This window comes from Phocoena phocoena, chromosome 3, assembly GCF_963924675.1.
Source record: "Phocoena phocoena chromosome 3, mPhoPho1.1, whole genome shotgun sequence".
Lineage (NCBI taxonomy): Eukaryota > Metazoa > Chordata > Mammalia > Artiodactyla > Phocoenidae > Phocoena > Phocoena phocoena.
The window spans coordinates 14,205,388-14,225,670 of NC_089221.1; the positions used below are offsets into that span (position 1 = coordinate 14,205,388).

At 43.9% G+C, this 20,283-nt stretch overlaps 1 protein-coding gene across 2 annotated transcripts in view; it reads right to left on the reverse strand.

Annotated features, from left to right (window-relative positions):
• The window catches only part of RETREG1 (reticulophagy regulator 1), a 121,840-nt gene that overhangs the window by 24,971 nt on the left and 76,586 nt on the right, over positions 1-20,283 (reverse strand). The window contains exon 1 of one of the 2 annotated variants that reach the window (XM_065873998.1): positions 11,355-11,905. The exons of the other annotated variant lie outside the window; for it this stretch is intronic. Coding sequence (XP_065730070.1) covers positions 11,355-11,389 — 35 coding nt within the window. The 5' untranslated portion in view covers positions 11,390-11,905. Of the gene's footprint in view, positions 1-11,354; positions 11,906-20,283 lie in introns of those variants that run through there. 2 annotated transcript variants of the gene reach the window in all.

Sequence of the window (20,283 nt, forward strand, 5' to 3'; positions counted from 1 at the left end):
TGCGGGAGTTATAGAAGTTCCGGTTGAGTTAGGTGTTGCAACAAAGATCGGCGTTCTGGCATAAAACGCATCCCCATGAATTACTCAGGATTCCCTAGTTTCATTTATTTAAAGAGGAGCACAAATTTAATGACGAATTGAACAATCCACATAAAGGATCATTCCCAATTGTTATGCCTATCCCCCACCTACCTTTTTAGCTGTTTGTCCACTTTTTTTCAAAAAGCATTATTTATCGGCAACTGGCCCTTATTGATTCTTTCTAATACATTCAACCGTTTTCTTAGGGATAAACAACTGTATGTATTCAGATATAAGTTTGCCCGTTGTATCAAAGATCTAAGTGATGGGTGTAAACAAGAGAGCACTTCATTTCTCCCTCATGGACAGCAGAACGTAGTGGTCCAGGGCTAACACAGGATCTCTATCATGTTGAAGACCCAGGCTCTTTCCATCTTAATACTCCATATTCTCGAATCACACAGTCATCCCATGGACCACTGCAGCCAGCAGGGAGGGGAAAAAGAAAGCAGAGGGCACTCCCTCTCCCTTGAAGTCATGGCCTGCAAGTTGCATGCAAAGCTTTCACCCGCCTCACACTGGCTGGACTGTAGTCACACGGCCGTACCTGGCTGCAAGGGAACCTAGGAAATGTAATTCGATTGCTGGTGGCCATCATGGGGCTGAAACTTGAGATTCTACTATCGAAGGAAAGGAAGTCGAGTATTGGGGAACAACCAGTAGACGCTCCCACAACAATACTCCTTTTCATCTCTTATTTCATCAGTTTACATAATTTATAATTAAAATTATGCAATTACAGGAGCAATGACAATGGGCCTTAAGAGATTTGAGAATGAACGCTCTGACTCAGTAAGCACACGACTCAAATGGTGGAAGCGGTTCTACACTAGAGTCGGGGAGGCAAACGTGTTCTCTAAAGGGCCCGAGGGCAAATATTTGGGGCTCTGCTGGCCATACAGTCCGTGTATGCAGCTCTGCCATTACAGCGTGAGGGCAGCCACAGACAACGTGCAAATGGAAGAGCATTCCAACAAAGTTTGATTTATAAAAACGGGCTGTGGGGTGGATGTGGCCTCTGGGCCGCACTGACCTGCGGGGTTCAGGGTGTCATGGGCTTCAGCCACATGGTTATACAGCGGTGACGGGGATCACTGATTAGCCCAGCAAGCCAACTGGGAACCATTCCAAGAGCTTTTAGTCTAAGGACACCTTTCACTTACTGTGCATGTACCAAGGGCCAGGAACTACATTCGGAGCTTTATAATCCTCTCAACAATCGGACAAGGTGGGTAAAATGCTCCCGTTTTCAGATGAGAAAGCAGACACGACCAAGAAAACCCAGATTTGAACCCAGGTCTTTCCAGCTCCAACCCACCAGCCTCCCAAGCCTGTGGTTAGAAAAACAGTCCTTTTGCCAATAACACATGAAACATAAGCACACAATTTCCTGTCACATTGCTGGTGAAGCTGTTGTATGCCAGATTTGACTTGTCAAGTATTAGAATGAGAAAGGTTTCCTCTGATCTTAAAACAGTCCTTGCCCTAAAAGTTTACCCAGGTTTTAGCAAAAGGCATCTAACTTTCAGATTTGTCCTGGGTAGAGTTGCTAAGGTCTCAAGCTTCAGAACATTGGTATCTAACAGAGGGCGGAAAGTCAAGGCGCCATCCAAGTCACTGAAAACTTTTAGGGTCTTTCAAAGTTTATCTTAATAAACAAAGATTATACCCCACCCCTTCCACCTCCCACCCCAACTTCTTACCCTAGTGCAGTGGGCTTCACCCACATAAGCACTCCACCCTCCCCAGGTATGGCAGACCATCACACTCTTTCCAGAACCTTCCTGACGAGGCCTCACAACCCTTTGAGAGCTCCAGGCACCATTTCCAGTTTATAGAAGTTGGCAAGAAAGAAAGAAGTCATCTGCCATCAAACCTTCAACACTTATGGAACAAACTGTCTCCCATTTTCCCCTCTGCTGTGCCCCAAAAAGGGATTATCAATTACTTCCTTTATTGTCGCTGCCAACGTTTCTCGTATCTTAGTTTATTGAGCAAGTGTCTTCTTGTTTCAGCAAGCATGTCGATTAATTCTAGGTTTATAATCTATTGATGTGTATATTCCTTTTATTACGAAATCTACATCTCGAAGTCTTCCTTCATACAAACAAATACGCTTCTAAAAGGAAGTTTTTCAAGTATTACAAAATGGGGAAATTATGACTATTTAGAATTCACGCTCAGTTTAATTACTTTGGAAGGAAGGTTATCCACCACTCACGTTACAAGCTACTCCAGAAACACTGAGTTAATTTCTTAGAGAAGGGAGCCACGTTTAAACATACATATGACCCATAATTAGTGAGCCCTGCATAGAATACTCTCAGTAGTAGACACTAGTAATTTCCAAAAATATAGAAACACATTTGTAATCCCCTCATCTTGTCTGAAGATGACGTTTATAGGTATAATTTCTATAGGCATAATGTGAACATGCTCCACTGATAGATGCGCTTGTTTTCTTTTCAAAAATAAAACACTTGCTTAGGGTTCAACTAAAACCCCACCAGGAGATGTCACTGCCTGAGTCACAGGTTAATACTGGTGCACAGCCGCTCCTTCTGTTTACAGCTAGCAAAGAGGCTGCATCACGCTGGTACTTACTATGTGACACCTCTTATGCACTACCACAAGTGGGTGTCTGCCCAGCTCTGGAGGACCAGTCTCCACCCTGGAAACAGAGCAACCCGTCATAAATCACAGTTATGGGGGAGAGGAGGCATCTGGGGGTCCGACCTCTCCCTCACCTCTTTCCATATCAGGCACTCACAACTGCACCCCCCTCCAAGAGGAAGACTCTGCCGTCCGATGATCCCTCCCCAGATGCTGCTGAAGCCACAGAGCAACACCTTTAATAGCCCTCGGTGGCATTGTCCCAGTGGGTGACAATCACGCCCAGGGCAGGCTGACCCTGCAAAAATGAGGCTGTTGGTGGGGTGGGGGGGCGGGCAGTGTGTTCTGGCCTGGAAGGCTCACGGGAGTCTCCTCCCAAGGGTAACACATCTGTCTTCTTGAGCACTGAGCTTGTGTGTGTCTCCCAGGAACAGCCAGGACACTCTCTACCCCACTGTTTCCCAATGTCTGCATCAGGACACTTTGTGACCTAGAGGTATTGCCATGTGTTGCTACATGCAGGTTTATCCCCTCGCCTTTGCCGATTTGGGATCCAGAGGTGGCGGGACCACGGGTAAGAAAGCAGTTCCTGGTGTGAAGGCACCAGGGGAAAGATATAAGAGAGAGAACGGATGCAGGAGAGGATGAGAGAGAAATCAGAAAAAATTCACGTAGAAACGTCCTGCCTGATCTTCTCACTCGCAAAACACTGCATGAGATGAGGTTACTCTGGCCAAAAAGCCAGAAGCCAGGACTCCCCCAGGAGGTCGTGTCTATCTTCCTATCCAGAGTTCACTGGCGGTTTCACAAGAATGGCTGAAGAAACATAAACAGAGTTTCAACTCACTTCTGCCTGAAGGTCTTTCCTCTGACTTTGGGCTGGTTCTTATTATACATTCTTACTAAGCTGCCACGTGGCCAACCAGCCCCAGAAACCAACTGAAATCCCTTGACTTTAGCTGAAAGAGAAGTGTGATGACTGAAGACAATTTCTGATTTTCAAAGCAACCTTTCTTTAAACACTGCAAGCTGATGTCCCATTTTCTCAAACACAAAATGGAGGCGTTGAATTTCTTTCACCTTAACTCCAACCTATAACTGACCTTCTCTAGAATCGAATCGCTTTTTGTTCCCTTGTCTTAAGTTTAAAACTAGGTGAGCGGACACTTCATTTTCTGTTTCTTCATACAGATGTATATACTGGATTTTCCTGCGGCTGAGGCTACTCTCTTGGTAACCACTTTATCTCACTCTGGTGCAGAAAGGGTTTGAGGTCGCTTATAAAAGTACACAGATAACAGGGGTAAAATAAACACCTCAGCGAGCAGAGCCTATCAGTCCACAGGATGTATTTGTACAAAATGGTGCACCTTGTCCAGGAGGTGCAGCCCCTCACGAGGGCACAGGGCTTGGGGGTAGAGCCTGGGATGGACGTCAATCCCTCACTGGCTCTCTCAGCTGGATGCCTTGTACACGTCCCCTGCCACCAAGGGGGTGGTGGCCCTACAAAGGAACGAGGCTAAAAGGCCTGATGGGAGAGAAAATAGGAAAGCCCAGGGGAAGAAGGGCATACAGAAGTGTATCCAGAGGGTCCCATGTACTATCTAGAAGGGAGCTGTAATTTTACCTCCAAATGGCTAAATCAGAGATAGAAATACGATCATTTAGAAGATTCACGGCGCCCATATGATTAAAACAAACCAATTAGACAAGAGATAACATGTGCTGTGAACTCCCTCCTGTGGGTACTCGGCTTACTGTCGGATGCATTGGGCAGACATCCTTGTTCCCCAGAGAAGGGGTAAATACTTCGACTCAACACACGTCACTGGCATGACACCCATGCTCACTTGGGTTAAATCAATTACAGGAAGGATCAAAACCATGTGAACCAAACACACACCCCTTGTGGCCCTATGCAAACAGACCATCTAGACCAAACCAACCAGGAATGCACCAACTCTGTACACACCCGTGGTCGAGCCCACCAACTAGAGAGTGGATGGCCCGCACATACTGAATATCCTCCGTATTATCATATATTCTGTGCTGCTTAAGGAAGTGCATAACTTATGTAAGTATTATTATCAACTATTTTTTGAGGACTTACTATGAGCCATTCACTAAGCTAAATATTTAATGTGGAAATACCATATTTAATCTATAGGACAAACCTATAAAGGAAGTATTATTATCCCCATTTTACTGATAACAAAATGAAATTCAGAGAGGCCACCCAGCTAGTCAATGGTGAGGTTGGGATTTGCAGCCAGGATTGGAAACAGCTTTGCATCATTCCACAGACCACGTCTGCAGTCACTCTACAGGATAGCTAAAATAGTTAGGTGTTTATGCCTAAAGACGTGAGCTTCCGCTAACTAGGAAGTTATTCTATATAAATAAGTATATTCATCAAGACCCCTGGAGCATTCCTCTGTTAGGAAGAGATGTCAATGGTCTGCAAGTTTTTTTAAAAACAGGAGAAGGAGCCAGATGGCAAGTTTTACCATCAATATCCTTCCAAACGATGTGATAAAATTTTATAAAAACAAATAGTAGACATTTTTTTCTCTCTCTAGTAGTTTTATTTGTTTATTTATTTTCTCAATTAACTTATTTTTTGTCTGCGTTGGGTCTTCGCTGCTCCGTGCGGGCTTCTCATTGCGGTGGCTTCTCTTGTTGCAGAGTATGGGCTCTAGGTGCGCAGGCTCGGTAGTTGTGGCACACGGGCTTAGTTGCTCTGCGGCATGTGGGATCTACCCGGACCAGGGCTCGGACCTGTGTCCCCTGCATTGGCAGGTGGTTTCTCAACCACTCGACCACCAGGGAAGCCCCCCTCTCTTAGTAGTTTTAAAATAAAGCCCCCAAATTCATTGACGTTCTTCAGGAAAAAAGGGGTTCATGTCCTCTCCCCTCAAATCTGTATTCTTTCTCTGCTTGACCAACAGGACATGGTAGAAATGATGCTTGGCCAGTTTCTGGACCCAGGCCTTAGGAAACTACCAGCTCATACTTCATACCCTTTGAGGCAATGATTCCCCTAACGAGAAAAATTAAAGTGGCAAAACTATCTGGAATCATAGAGTAATAGTAATATAGGTGGAAAAATCCAAAGGATAGCATATTTTGTAGGCATTAAAAATGCTCCCCAGGGGACTTCCCTGGCGGCCCAGTGGTTAGGATGCCATGCTTCCAATGCAGGGGGCGCAAGTTTGATCCCTGGTTGGGAAACTAAGATCCCCCGTGCCACAGGGCATGGTCAGAATAAAATAAAATAAAAAAATAAAATAAAGTAAAGTAAAATAAAATAAAAATGCTCCCCAAATGTTTAATGCCACTGGGAAATGCTTATGAGAAGAAAAAGCAGCATACAAAATTGTATGTATCATATAGAATTATTGTAACATTGCCAAGAAAATTTGTCCAAAGAAGTACTAGAAGATAAGACATAATAATCCTTTCTTTAGGGTAGTAAGATTACAACTGATCCTGTCTTCTTCTCTCTTTTTTTTTCCTTGAATTTTATTTTATTTATTTTGATCCTTTCTTCTTTATATTCATTTTTCTCTACACTATTTTTGTTTCCCCCAATGGACAGTCATAACACCTTTTAGTGGGAAAACACCATTGTGTATGAGATTTGACCCTCAGGTAAGCAAGCCTGTGCCCTCACATACCTTCTGTGGGACTCAGATTTCCATAATGAAGAGACACCAAGTGGATCCAGACATGGATTTGCCCACGAAGAGACCAAAGGCTGGGAGTAGGGCAGCCTGCATGAGTGGGCTGTCCCTCTGTCAGGGACAGCTTCTCTTGGCAGCCCTGGGACAGACCTCTCCGTGGCCCACCACACAGCAGCTGCAGCCCTCCTTTGGCTTTGGAAAGCAAAGACACCTTCCTCACATTTTAGGGATGGCAAAGAATTAGTCACCCTGTGTTGATAAAATAGAAATGAGCTTTAACAGGGCTTGATTACCAGAAGTTTGCTGGGGAGCCGCAAGGGTTTGGAAAGCACGTTGCTTGTTAACTGGTGATTAAGATATCTCACACTAAACACACTCTCTTGTAACAAGGATAGACTGTGTTATTCTCCATGCTCTTAATCAATTTCAAATATTAGCCCACCTGGATCAAAGTAGGATTTCAAAAGTGGTAAACATTGTTTATGCCTGAGACAGATTTTTCCATGACCGTATTAGAGGGTGGAAGAAAAAGAAATCATTCACTCCTTCGACAAACCTTTCCCGAATGTCTAGTATGCCTTAGGGATACATAAATGAAGAAGATGGAGCACACTTAGAATTAAACACAAACTCTTGCACCAGTCCACGTCACTTGGGTCCTGGGGCTGACCCCTGTGGGTTTGCAAGAACCAGTTTTTCCCATATCTTCTGAACCCGGCTTTCACTGACCTCATGTGGGTGGCCTGAAATTGACCACAGTGATGTATTTACACCACAGAAATCAAGGAATGCCAAAGAGCAGAGAGCTGGTTGCTAGACATTTACCAACACACCACTGCCTGCAAGGCCCAATGAGGGGTCCCCATACACCTCCCCCACTCACCTCCAGTCAGCCTCTCCCGTCTCCTTGTGTGCTGACCACACTGACCTTTCTGGGTGTCGAGCCCACCTCCTGCATCGCCACCGTATAACGATACACGTGTCTGTCTGCACAGGCTTACTTATTCACTTCGCCTCTCTGTGCCTATTTCAAAACCAACGGCAGCGTAAGGACTCTGCAGGCCTATGAAAGCTGAAATACGCTTGTTTGTGGGAACCCATCATCTCGACCGAGCGTCCCAACACACAAAGCTTGAGCTGGGGCGTGCTGGTCAGACTTCTTTGTGAGGCTTTTCTTAGCCTCACTCTATATATGAAAGAAATAGTATTATCAAAGCATAGGCTTCACCCACAAGGTGAAATTAAGCCTATAATCAGGCCAACCTGAATCATTAAAACATCTGGATTAAAGAATATATTTAAATCAATTTCTTTTAAACCTTCCAAGACTATAATTCAGTGCAACTGCTAATGCCATTTCCAAATACTACAGAGGCCACTGTGTTGTTTTTTTTTTAATTTTAATGGAAATACATTTTTTTTTAATTAATTTATTTTTGCCTGCGTTGGGTCCTCGTTGCTGCGCGCGGGCCTTCTTTTTAGTTGCGGTGAGCGGGGGCTACTCTTCATCGCCGTGTGCGGGCCTCTTATTGCGGTGGCCTCTGTCACCTTGGAGCACCAGCTCTAGGTGCGCAGGCTCTAGAGCGCAGGCTCAGTAGTTGTGGCGCACGGGCCTAGCTGCTCTGCAGCATGTGGGATCTTCCTGAACCAGGGCTCGAACCCGTGTCCCCTGCACTGGCAGGCGGATTCCCAACCACTGCGCCACCTGGGAAGCCCCAGGGCTACTGTGCTTTTAAAGAGCTTTGTTTTTCTTAAATACAATAGCCCTTCGTATATCCAGAGCCCAAATATAGGGCAACCTCTCCACTCCAGGGCAGGGCAGAGCAGCCCAGACTGCTGTTACAGAGTTAGTTTTAGAGGCTCAGTGACCTTTTTCAAACTTTTGTATCTTTACTATGTTATATGAGACGTCAAATAACAAGCTTCAGAGAGCCCTGCATTAGCAGCCAACATTTTGCTTCTTAAATGCTACAACTGCACACTGTCCTTGGGTAATAGTCTCCTAAGTCCAGGTAGCCTGGGGTCCAACCGCTTCAAGGCAGCTGGACTAGACGATGCTTCACCTGTCCCCATCCCCCCACCACCGCAAATCAGGCTACTGAAGACATCCCAGGGCCCACCTGCTGCATCCAAGGTGGGGTCCAAAATGAGGTGGGAGGCGGGATGAGAAACCAAGGGAGCCAGGCCCCTGGCCAGGGGATGATTCTCCTCGTATTTCTTGATCCTGCCTGCCTACCCGGTCGCGGCCCCTACTTTCTTCCTTCTTCTCTGGCACCCGATGCTTCCTGCTTGGCTTTCTGCCCTCCTTTCCCGGCGTCAGAACAGCATTCTCTCACACCCTCTCCCTCACCTCCTGACCATGACACTGGCGCGGAGTCTTTGGAGGTTCTTACCAAGAGCGTTTATTACTGGCAACAAGATAAACAGCAAGAAGGAGGGTCTCTCCTCCGCCTCCCCCGGCCCCCCAGGCAGCTGTCTTCACGTTCGTCCACTTGGTGAATATGAAACGGTGCGTCGGGGCCACTGGACCACAGCACACGAAGCAGCCAGCCCGTGAGGTGCCCTAAGCACGCACCCGGATTCCCTAACGAAGCCTCCTGTCATTTGCTTTCCACTGATTAATTTCAGATTTCGCTCACTGCCCGTTACAGAGCAATCTGATTCAGCAAATTCCAAAATGGGACTAAAGTAATAACAGGAAGAAGCCTGAATGTGGCACTCACCCAGAACCGGCTGCAATCAAGCTCGAAAAACACGTTTGGCCAGCAGATTCGAGACTTATAATAATAGTTTATTTCTCTTTTAGATGTGGCACCGAAGGACGTGTCCAATGGCACGTAATCTCAGATTTAGCAAGAGTAAAATTCCCCCTCAAATGTAATATTTTACTTTCAGCCTGGCTCTAAATGTTCCCCCCGTCTGGGGTGCCCTTTCTAACTTTCTGCACAGATATGGAAACAAACAAACAAACGTATGCAGCAAAGTATACTCCATAGAAAACTACCAGCTGTTGAGAGCTGGGAGTTACCAGAACAAAAAAGGGGAGGCAGGGGTATTCTACTTCAAAGGAGTGAGAGGGCGTTTCCCACTTTCAGCAAGTTATGAGTCTTTGGTAATAATAATTATTATTAGATATGTGTATAGTGTGTGTGTGTGTGTGTGTGTATGTGTGCGCGCGTGTGTGCGTGTGTGTGTGTGTTTTTACTTATTTATTTATTTGTTCTCCTTCTTGTCTGTTTATCTTGTAACCGGTAAAACATTCTTAGAAAAAAAACTTCTGTTTGTTTAGTTTACATCATAAACTACTTGTTCAAAGTATTTATAATTATCCACAATTAATTATGATTTAATTTAATTGTGGGAACATTCCATTTCATTGAGGCAACCCTTATTACACGTCTGCCAAGTCTCTCCCTTCAGTCTCTACAACGATCAGGCCCCCTAGATACTTACTTCAGGTGTTAAAATGGTTTATAAATACTTTCCATTCACAAGTATTTATAAAAGTGCCTATTCTGTGCAAAATTCTACGCAGAGAGTTGGCGGGAATGCCAAGATGGAAAGTGAACAAGAGAAAGTCCTGCTTTCAGAAATGTTCAAATGTCATGAGGGGGATACATACAATACTGGTAGGTCACCCATCGTCTCAAACCAAGACTGACATCTAAAATTCTCTGAAAGTGTTTTCTCAACTATTTAATTAGCATGTCCTAAATCTAGGCACTTGTGTAAATGTCATCTTCAAGCACTTGATTTAATGTCTCATTTTATATAGAAAGTTCTTTCATTATTCAATTAAATGTGAACTTAACGTCCCCTTTGATGGATGGGGAAGGAATCTGGAAGAAAATGAAAACTAGAAAACTAAAGAGAAAAGTAGCTTTTAAGGACATGATTACAACTGATTGTAGGCAACACACACACACACACACACACACCATACAACCATGGCTGAAAGGGAATGCTTATACAAGGACAAAAAAATATTGTGGTATTCCTGTTCCTAGAGAGTTACCAGTTTCCACTTTCTTTGACAATAAAATTGGCAATAACCTCTTGTCCTTTTTTTTCTCTCCCGTTGCGGAGCACAGGCTCCGGACACGCAGGCTCAGCGGCCATGGCTCACGGGCCCAGCCGCTCCGCGGCACGTGGGATCCTCCCGGACCAGGGAAGGAACCCGCGTCCCCTGCATCGGCAGGCAGACTTCTCAACCACTGCGCCACCAGGGAAGCCCCCTCTTGTCCTTTTTTTAAACAACCTTCTTTCTACATCTTCATATCTGAATTTCAATGGCCCTAATTAGAATTCCAATGACACCAATTTATATAAATTCTGTTAACACAGCAATGGGGCTAGAAATGGAAACTTCCAATATGGACACAAGTTGTGCTCATATTAATAGAAATAACTTCCTGCTTCCTTTCCCATCTCTATCCCCCTTTCTTAGAGCCAGATCTTAATAAAACGTAAACACAGTTACGGTACTGCATATGGGGGCCCAATGATCACATTTTCAAAGACAAGATCTATGGTTAAAAAAAAGTATTGTAATACCAAAATGGGTATATGGGTCTAATTATTAACCTTTAGAAATGTTCAAGTCTTTAAAATGCAAGCAATTTACAAAATGTTTACGAGCTTAGATTTCTAACCACCACCATCTGAAGTTAAAAATCAGACATCAAAAAACTCAAGTAGACTTTACGGGGTGTAGGAAGAAACACTTTTTGATAATTTCGGGCCGCCACTTCCTCACTCAAGAAAAACACTTATTGGCATATGTTTCTACGGGTATATTCAGTTAATTTTATGTCTCTCTCTTCACGCTAAAGAAAATTCTATTTCCTGGAATTAAGGGACTGCACTCCTTTTTAAATTTTAATTTCAACTACCTTTTAAATTAGTCACAGTAGTTTTTAGAAAGATAACCAGCAAATGAAATAGACTCAAGAAAAAGTAAATGCGGATCATAATTACCTTTTGCCTGATCCAAAGTCCTCACCTTCAGGCATTTCTGCCCTTTGAAAATAATAACAAAGTGGAGAAGGCTGCAGCACTTTTGTGCTACGATAGTTTCTTCTCCACGCTAACAATGACTACCAGGCGGGGAAAACCCCTGTAGTCCAAGTTCTTTTCTTTTTGGAGTAAAGCACTCCTCCCCTACCCAGAAAGTAGGTGTTTACAAACTTCCGAAGCCCCGGCCTGCCTTGAATGAAGCTAGGAGCTGGGTTATTATGACTGTTCCCTGCTAAAAATAAATAGGTCACCTCTTACTCCCAGGACCGTGACAGACAGCTGGGAGCAAGCACTGCCCAGCTGCCCAGCTTGTTCGCTCCAGTCCTGTGAGGAGGTGTCACCACCCAGCTATTAACCTTTACCAGGACGACCTCACCTAAGCCAGCCTACCCTTTCTATTTCCTGCTTTCTCCTGGCATGACAAGGCACCCCCAAAGGGCGGCGAGCTTGAAACTTCAGCCTGGGCTATCAGGTCTCCAACTCACAGGAGGGGCTGGAGGGTGGAGAGCAAAGTGGGCAGGACCGCGAGAGCTGAGAGGTTTGTTTGTTCTGGAAATGCTTAGCCACTCAGCAAAAAGATCCCTTACTCACACAAAAAGGGGGAAAATGCCAACAAACAATTGTGTTAGAAAATCTTCCTTTGGGGCATCTAGATGTCTCCACTCTGAAGTGAGCATACAGATATGAGTCTATGTGTTCCTCTGGGCGACACGGTTTCTTCCGAGGGACTTCCCTCTGTCATCAGTGACCAGCCTGACATTGGAATGTGGCCGAGCTGTGGGCCTCAGATGTTCTGATAGCTTTGCCCATCATTACGAATGAGTCATCAATCACCAGGTACCCTCATTCCCTGCAACTTCTAATAGCAGGACGAAAATCGCTTCACTTGTTGCTTTCAAAAAAGCTGGACGAAACATTACTGAGATCCCTTTAGGAATATAACCTGAAGACTTTGCAGAAAAACTTGAAATCTTTTTTTTTTTTCCTGATTGGGAAAGTCAAGTAAGGCTGTAAGCAAGATCTAATTATTAAGAAACAATATACTTTCCTTAGATACATGCACCCCAATGTTCACTGCAGCACTATTTACAATAGCCAGGATATGGAAGCAACTTAAATGTCCATCAACAGATGAATGGATAAAGAAGATGTGGTACATATATACAACGGAATATTACTCAGCCATAAAAAAGAACAAAATAATGCCATTTGCAGCGACTTGGATGGACCTAGAGATTGTCATACTGAGTGAAGTACGTCAGACAGAGAAAGACAAACGTCATACGATATTGCTTATATGCGGAATCTTAAAAAATGGTACAAATGAACTTATTTACAAAATAGAAATAGAGTCACAGATGTAGAAAACAAACTTATGGTTACCAAAGGGGAAAGGAGGGAGGGGAGGAGGGATAAATTGGGAGATTGGGACTGACATATACACACTACTATATATAAAATAGATAACTAATAAGAACCTACTGTATAGCACAGGGAACTCAACTGAATACTCTATAAAGACCTACATGGGAAAAGAATCTAAAAAAGAGTGGATAGATGTATATGTATAAATGATTCACTTTGCCGTACACCTGAAACTAACAGAACATTCCAAATCAACTATACTCCAATCAAAATTAAAAATAAAATAAAAACATTAAAAAAAGAAATGACACTTTTTTTTAAACATCTTTATTGGAGTATAATTGCTTTACAATGGTGTGTTAGTTTCTGCATTATAACAAAGTGAATCAGCTATACATATACATATATCCCCTTATATCCTCCCTCTTGCGTCTCCCTCCCATTCCACCCCTCTAGGTGGTCACAAAGCACCGAGCTGATCTCCCTGTGCTATGCGGCTGCTTCCCACTAGCTATCGATTTTACATTTGGTAGTGTATATATGTCCATGCCACTCTCTCACTTCGTCCCAGCTTACCCTTCCACTTTTCTTTTTAAAATGTGTGTTCCATTGTCACAAGATTAGTAATAGCTAATCCTAGCAATGTCTCTATATTCAATATATACTTTACATTTATATGTGTTAAAGTGATTTCTGGAGCATTAAAAAATTGAAGAGTCTAAACAAATATTATCTTTCTCTGAGGCACTGTTGTTAGCTATTTTGTAGCACATGCCTGTCGCAATTCGCGACAATTCTTTAATATTCCACACAAGAGCTGAAGTTCTAGACTTCAAAGTCTAAGAGTAAGTTGCTGCAGGTACGCAAACACGTAACTCAAATACTGTTGACCCTGAAAGAAAACAGTCATAAGCAGAGTTCTGAAGATCAGGGTGTGCCCGAGCCTCTCAGGATTGGAGCAATGTGCTGTCTTGTTAGAAATTCCAGGCCTAATGGAGTGAAAAGTTGAGACGCTGAAAATATTATCCATGAGAATATTTTACCACCTCTACTTCACTTGACCAACAACAATGCTAATTCTATGATCTAATTCTCAGTTCTAACAATCCTATCCCACTAATTTTACCTTTTTTGTTCTTTTAAGCTTCTCTTGTACTACTTCTTGAATATCTGAGTACCGCTGTTGTTGAACTTAGCTGCTGATGACTACAGACCAGACTACTGTATCCCTGAAACCTGCCTCTCAATTTTAAAGGACAATTAACTGATCGGTGTGAGAGATGAATTACCCATTACTACCATAAAATATTTCCTTTAAAAATACTTCCTTTAGGGCTTCCCTGGTGGCGCAGTGGTTGAGAGTCCGCCTGCCGATGCAGGGGACGCGGGTTCGCGCCCCGGTCTGGGATGATCCCACATGCCGCGGAGCGGCTAGGCCCGTGAGCCATGGCCGCTGAGCCTGCGCCTCTGGAGCCTGTGCTCCGCGACGGGAGAGGCCACAACAGTGAGAGGCCCGCGTACCGCAAAAAAAAAAAAAAAAAACTTCCTTTAAGCACGTCTTCATGCATTTTAAAATTACTTGCTCCAACCATCAATTCCCCTTTAGATCTGTTTGTGTTAACTTCTGAAATTCCCAAGGACAAGGAGGGAAAACAGGATGGCACAGATCACAAAAGCCAGGTGTTGGACACAGTGGGTGGCTTCCTCGCTCCAGTGACACCTTCGGTCCGGCGGGGGGTTTAGGGTGCCAAGGGTTCCCTCATCATCCCTGGCCGGAAACCCACTGGGCATCCCAAATTTAAGGACTCACGGAATACAGCCATGGGAAAGGCCCTGAGGGCCACGAAAGCCATCCAGGATTTTCAGACGCTGAAACGGGGGCCCCGCAAAGTTAGGTGCCCTGCTGGGGACAGAGCCAGGAACAGCCTTCACTGCAGGAGCGGAGGGCTCTTTTCATCCCTCCAGCCAAACCGAGAGCAGAACCCACTCGTTCTGGCAAAAGTGCATACCTACAGCCAGACACGTACACGGTTTACGTTCTCTTATACCCATACTCTTTCAAACTTTGTATGCATTTAATTTTCGTAGCATACTTTAAGTGAACATTTCTATTTTCTCCTGCAGTTTTAATCAGCGTTATGGCCTAAGAAGATAACTGCCATTTCAAAGCTAAATGTCCACTTCTCTTAATGCCCTTTTTTCTCTTCACACAATCATCGGCCTAAGAGTTTTGTTTTTATCCATCTCTCCTACAGCAGCGTTGACTGAGGCTCTGCAACTTTCAGAGACAAGCCGAGGGACCCTCCCTCTATTGCAGGTTACAGGGCAATATTAGCATGAAGGGCTAAGAAACGGATGGGGTTCGTTGGTGGAGAGAAAATTATTAAGAGGGGTAGGTTAACTCCTTGACCTAACAGAATTCTTGCTGAAGTTAGGCCGGGGTGATCGGCTATTACCTAGGGGATGGTGAGACATGAGGGATTTGGTTAGATATTACGGGTGATCAAATATCAAGGGTGGAGGATTCTCGATAAACTGACTTGACAAATTTCTTGCTAAAACTGGGTTCCTGAGGACATACCCAAGGGCAGGGCCTAGGTGGAAATGAGCTCTCAGAGGAGCCTGACTAGTTTGGTCAAAGAGAGAGTCTTTGTCACCTCCTAAGAACAAGTGGCACATTTTAATTTTTTTTAAACTAGCACTCAGTGTTACAAACTGTATGGCCCCTTCAGAAGGGCACTGTCCGGTATGGTAGCCCCCAGCAGCACCTGGTTATTGAGCACTTAAAATGTGGCTAGTTGGGAATTTTAGAATGGAATAGGAAAAAAGACTGTAAAATATCTCATTACCAATTTTTATATTGATAACATGTTGAAATAATAACGTTTGGGATACATTGGTTAAATAAAATGTATTATTAAAATTAATTTCACTTCTCTCTGTTTACTTTTTCTAAACATGGCTGCTAGAAATATACAATTATATACGTAGCCTGCATTCTGTTTCCACTGGCCTGTATAACTCTAGAGCTTCAATTTTCTACTTTTCTGCCGAAACTGGCCTAAGTTTGACATAAAACAGAAGTTCCTTTGAGAGCTCACTGGCTAACACGATCTTACCAATTGTTTCAAACACATTTCCAGAATCACTTTTAGTCAGAAGGGAAAGGGGTACAAATTACAGAAGGCAATTAACAGGACAGTTAATGGATACCGAGAAGAGTCCATTGAGTATCTTCTCCCTCCATATCTTGGCCTCCGCTTTTCTCCATCCAAAACCCTCTCCCACCCTTGCTTCCCTTTGGCCTCTGAAGACAAGAGCCCATAAGTAATTTCTTCAAGGCCAGGCTGCATCCCAAGTTCTTGATTCCCTTCCCTCCTCTCATCTCTGGTTTAAACCACCAGGTATCCCAGCCTGTTCTTGCCAGTTCCTGACCTCCCAAATTCTACCTTTTCCCTCAGCCCACAAACATATGCAGGCCTTTTCCAGAAACCCCACCACTGACCATACATGTTCTTCTAGTCCCAAACCTCTGTCTGACCTTTACAGCCCAAGGTCCTAACCAGGGGTCTATGTTCAACTCACTCCTCACCAATTACAGCCTTTCTGCCCCTACCATGGCCCTGACAGTGCTCTCCAAATGCAGCTGATGTTTACTTTCCATCTAATCTGCCCTGACCTCGTGGGGCCCTACGTGGCTGCCCGCTTCCCTTTATCTTGACACTGTCTCCACCCTGGGCTCCAAGACTCCACTTTCTGTGCCCAGCCCCACTCCTCTCAACTGTCCTTCTTGGTCTATCTAAGTGTCTCCCTTCAGTCTTAACTGACTCTTCAGTCTTAAGCATTGGTGATCTCTAGGGCCGGGCTTCCCAAACCTGAAACAACACAGAGTAGCGGGTCCCAACCTCAGCCACTCTCTACTTCCACTGGTCTGGGATGGGTCATGAACTTGCTTCCAATATGCCGCTCGTGGGCCGGTGGCGGGGGGGGGGGGGGGGTACCACTCTTTGAGAGCACAGTCCTGGCGTTCCAACACTGACCACCTTCCTTTTCATGCTATACAATCTCTCTAGGAAATCTCTCTATTCCCAGAATTTTAACTCTGACCTCCACGCCCAAATCTGTACTGCTAGTCACACACTCTCCAGAATTCCAAAGCTATACAGACAATGCCCGACTTACGACTTTTCCACATTATGATGGTGTGAAAGTGATACACATTCAGTAGGAACCGCCCTTGGGATTTTGAATTTTGATCTTTTCCTGGGCAAGATGCGGTGCGCCACTCTCTCGTGATGCTGGCCAGCGGCAGCGAGCCTCAGCTCCTGGTCAGCCCTGTGACGACAAGGATCAATAATCCACACACTTACGACCACTCTGTACCCAGGCAGCCATTCTGTTCTTCACTTTCAGTACAGTGTTCAATACATTACATGAGATAGTCAACACTTTATTATAAAATAGGCTTCGTGTTAGATGATGCTGCCCGCTTGTAGGCTCACAGAAGTGTTCTGAGCATGTTTAAGGTAGGCTTGGCTAACCTGTGATGTTCAGTAGCGTAGGTGTATTAAATGCATTTTTGACTTAACGACATTTTCAACTTATATTGGGTTTATCGGGATGTAACCCCATTGTGAGTCGAGGCGGCTCTGTATTTCTGTCACCCACTAGCTGTGGTGCACCAGAGCTGCCTCTGACTCGCTCATGAAAACTCTTACCACCTCTTTCCACTCCACGTTCAGTGCCGTGAAGGAGCTAGTCTGCAACCAGCCACAGCATGAAAATTGGCAAATGCTACAAGTCAGCTGCTATCCCGTACTCACCCCGAGCCAGCTGTTAAAAATGTACCCATACAACACCGAATACTAGACATCTTAACCTGTGTTAAATTAATTAAATAGGGAGGGCATTAGATGGAGGTGGTTCTAATTCCTTCGAGGCCAACATAAGCAAACCAAAACCTGAGCCTACAAATGCCTCAAGGTTCAGAAACCGAAACATAAGGACAACCAACAACAAGCATCTAACCAGGGTTTCCCAAATAAGGGCAACCGCTTGGGCTACAGCCAATCAGATGAGTTCCTTGCTTTGCTTCTGCATCTTCTCTATACAAGTCTCATCCTGGACATCCCTGGTGGCACAGTGGTTAAGAATCCACCTGCCAATGCAGGGGACACGGGTTTGAGCCCCGGTCCGGGAAGATCCCACATGCCGCGGAGCAACAAAGCCCGTGTGCCACAACTACTGAGTCTGTGCTCTAGAGCCCGCGAGCCACAACTACTGAAGCCCATGTGCCTAGAGCCCGTGCTCTGCAACAACAGAAGCCACCGCAATGAGAAGCCCGCGCACCGCAACGAAGAGTAGCCCCCGCTCGCCGCAACTAGAGAAAGCCCGGGCGCAGCAACGAAGACCCGATGCAGCCAAAAATAAATTTTTAAAGATAAATAAATAAAAAAGCCTCGTCCCCAGCTCCTGTCAATGGAGCATCCTGACCACGTCTGGTTGGTGCCACAAGATTCAAATTGATTTTTGCTCAAATAAACTCTTAAAATTTTTAATATGCCTCAGTTTCTCTTTTCATACCTGGAAGTCCCAAAAGCATCTCCAAAAACGAGCCCAAAGAGGATCCACCAACTCTCAGTAACCTGCTCTCTCTTATCCTTTCCTATTTCTTCTCTTCATTTTCTTTCTTTGGAAAAATAATTCTCCATATCATTCTCAATCCCATTTTTTTGAAGCATTTTCTTTCTTTGGAAAAATAATTCTTCATATCATTTTCAATCCCATTTTTCTGAAGCATTTTCTTCAATGAATTCAGCAACATCTCAATGTATCTTCACTACTTGCTGACATGTCAGCTATGGGAACCCCTCCCTCCTTCCCACTAGGAGATACTCAGGGACCTTCTCTTCTTGTTCCTTATTGTTTCCCAGCAATACTACAAAGCATGGTAGAGCCAGCTCCTAGAACAGCACACACCGTACTATATTAGGGTGATACTAGTAGTCAATATTAGTTACATCAGTAAAGTGAAAAAAGGTTCCAAACGGCCAACTGAGGCAAAAATATGGGAATTATATTCGTTCTTCCCTCTCGCTCACCAGCCAGAGAAGATTCTCACCAAGTGCCATCAACCCTAACACACTGAGCTGTACTTGTAACCACCCTTGAGACTGTGCCTTCTGTGATTACTGTCTTCAATCAGTCCAGCATCACCTGTTGCCTAGGCTAGGGGCCACCAAATACTTGTGATAAAGCACCCCTAGCAGGACACACTGTCCAAATACACTGTGCGTTTATACACTATATGCATATATATTTTCAATGTATAAATATGACCTGTAAATACTATATGTGCTTCATAAATCATATGCAAAATAAAAACATGTAGAGATAAAATAAACATTCTTTGTAATTGCAAAAAAACCAAAACAATCCCTATCAACAAGGGATTAATTAAATTATGGTGCCATGAAATCCTATGCTAAAAGGGATGAGATTATTATGAAAATCTTTCCATAATATGGTCAACTTTAAAGAGAGACTAGAAAACAAAATGTATAATATCCCATTGATGTAAAAATATACATTTACATATTGATGAAAATACCTCAACAAAGATATGGATGAAGGAAGGGAAACCAGGAGGACAAGGGGGAGGGGGGAGGGGAGGGAGAGGAGAGAAAGGAAAAGTGTTTCAAAGGACCTACACTGGGGTATTGATTGTGGTTTTCTTTTCTGGCTTAAGAAAACAATGAATAGTTTCTATTTTATTATTTTTGCCTGTCCGTATTTTCAATTTTTCAGCAACAAATACAAATTGCTCTTTTGGTAAGCAAAGAAAATGTTCTTAGAATATGAAAAGGAAAAAAAAGGTTACTTTTAAATGGAAGGGGGAAATTTTTTTCTGTGTTTCCCTGTCACTAAAGGAAAAAAAAAATCTCTATTCTTTCATTTGGGTCTTCAGGATTTTTCCCTCAAACCAGACCAGGAAGAGTTCCTACCTTCAAGGATTTGACCACTCAGCAAAAAACGTGTTGGTTAAAAGGATGAGAGAAAGAAAACAGAAGCAAGCCCTCCCTCCACCCACTGACTCGAGAGGATAAGAATTCCCCTTCTCCACTTTTTTCATATCCCACCGAAGACTTCTGGTGTTGCCAATACAGAATTTGTTTCCCGTGAAAATTCAGAGTATATACTATGCACTTTGCAAAAGTGGAATAAGGGTATAAATTAGTATCAAAGCCAGTGTATTTCTGGAGCAAAGTGGAAAAGGACATCTTTTTTTCCTTAGATTAAAAAGGAATAAAAGGTTCAAATGAGTATATATGTAAATGATGTGAATGACGGCCTTCGGTAGTGACGATGTGATGAATAGTCATGATGAGCTACACTGAGAGAGATGGTCCTTCTCTCTTGCTTTCTGGTTGGTGGAACCATATTGAGACTTTTCCTAGATTGGTGGCTTTCCAAGCAATAAAAAACTTATTTTTCCTAAATGCTATGTTATGACAAACCTCAGTAT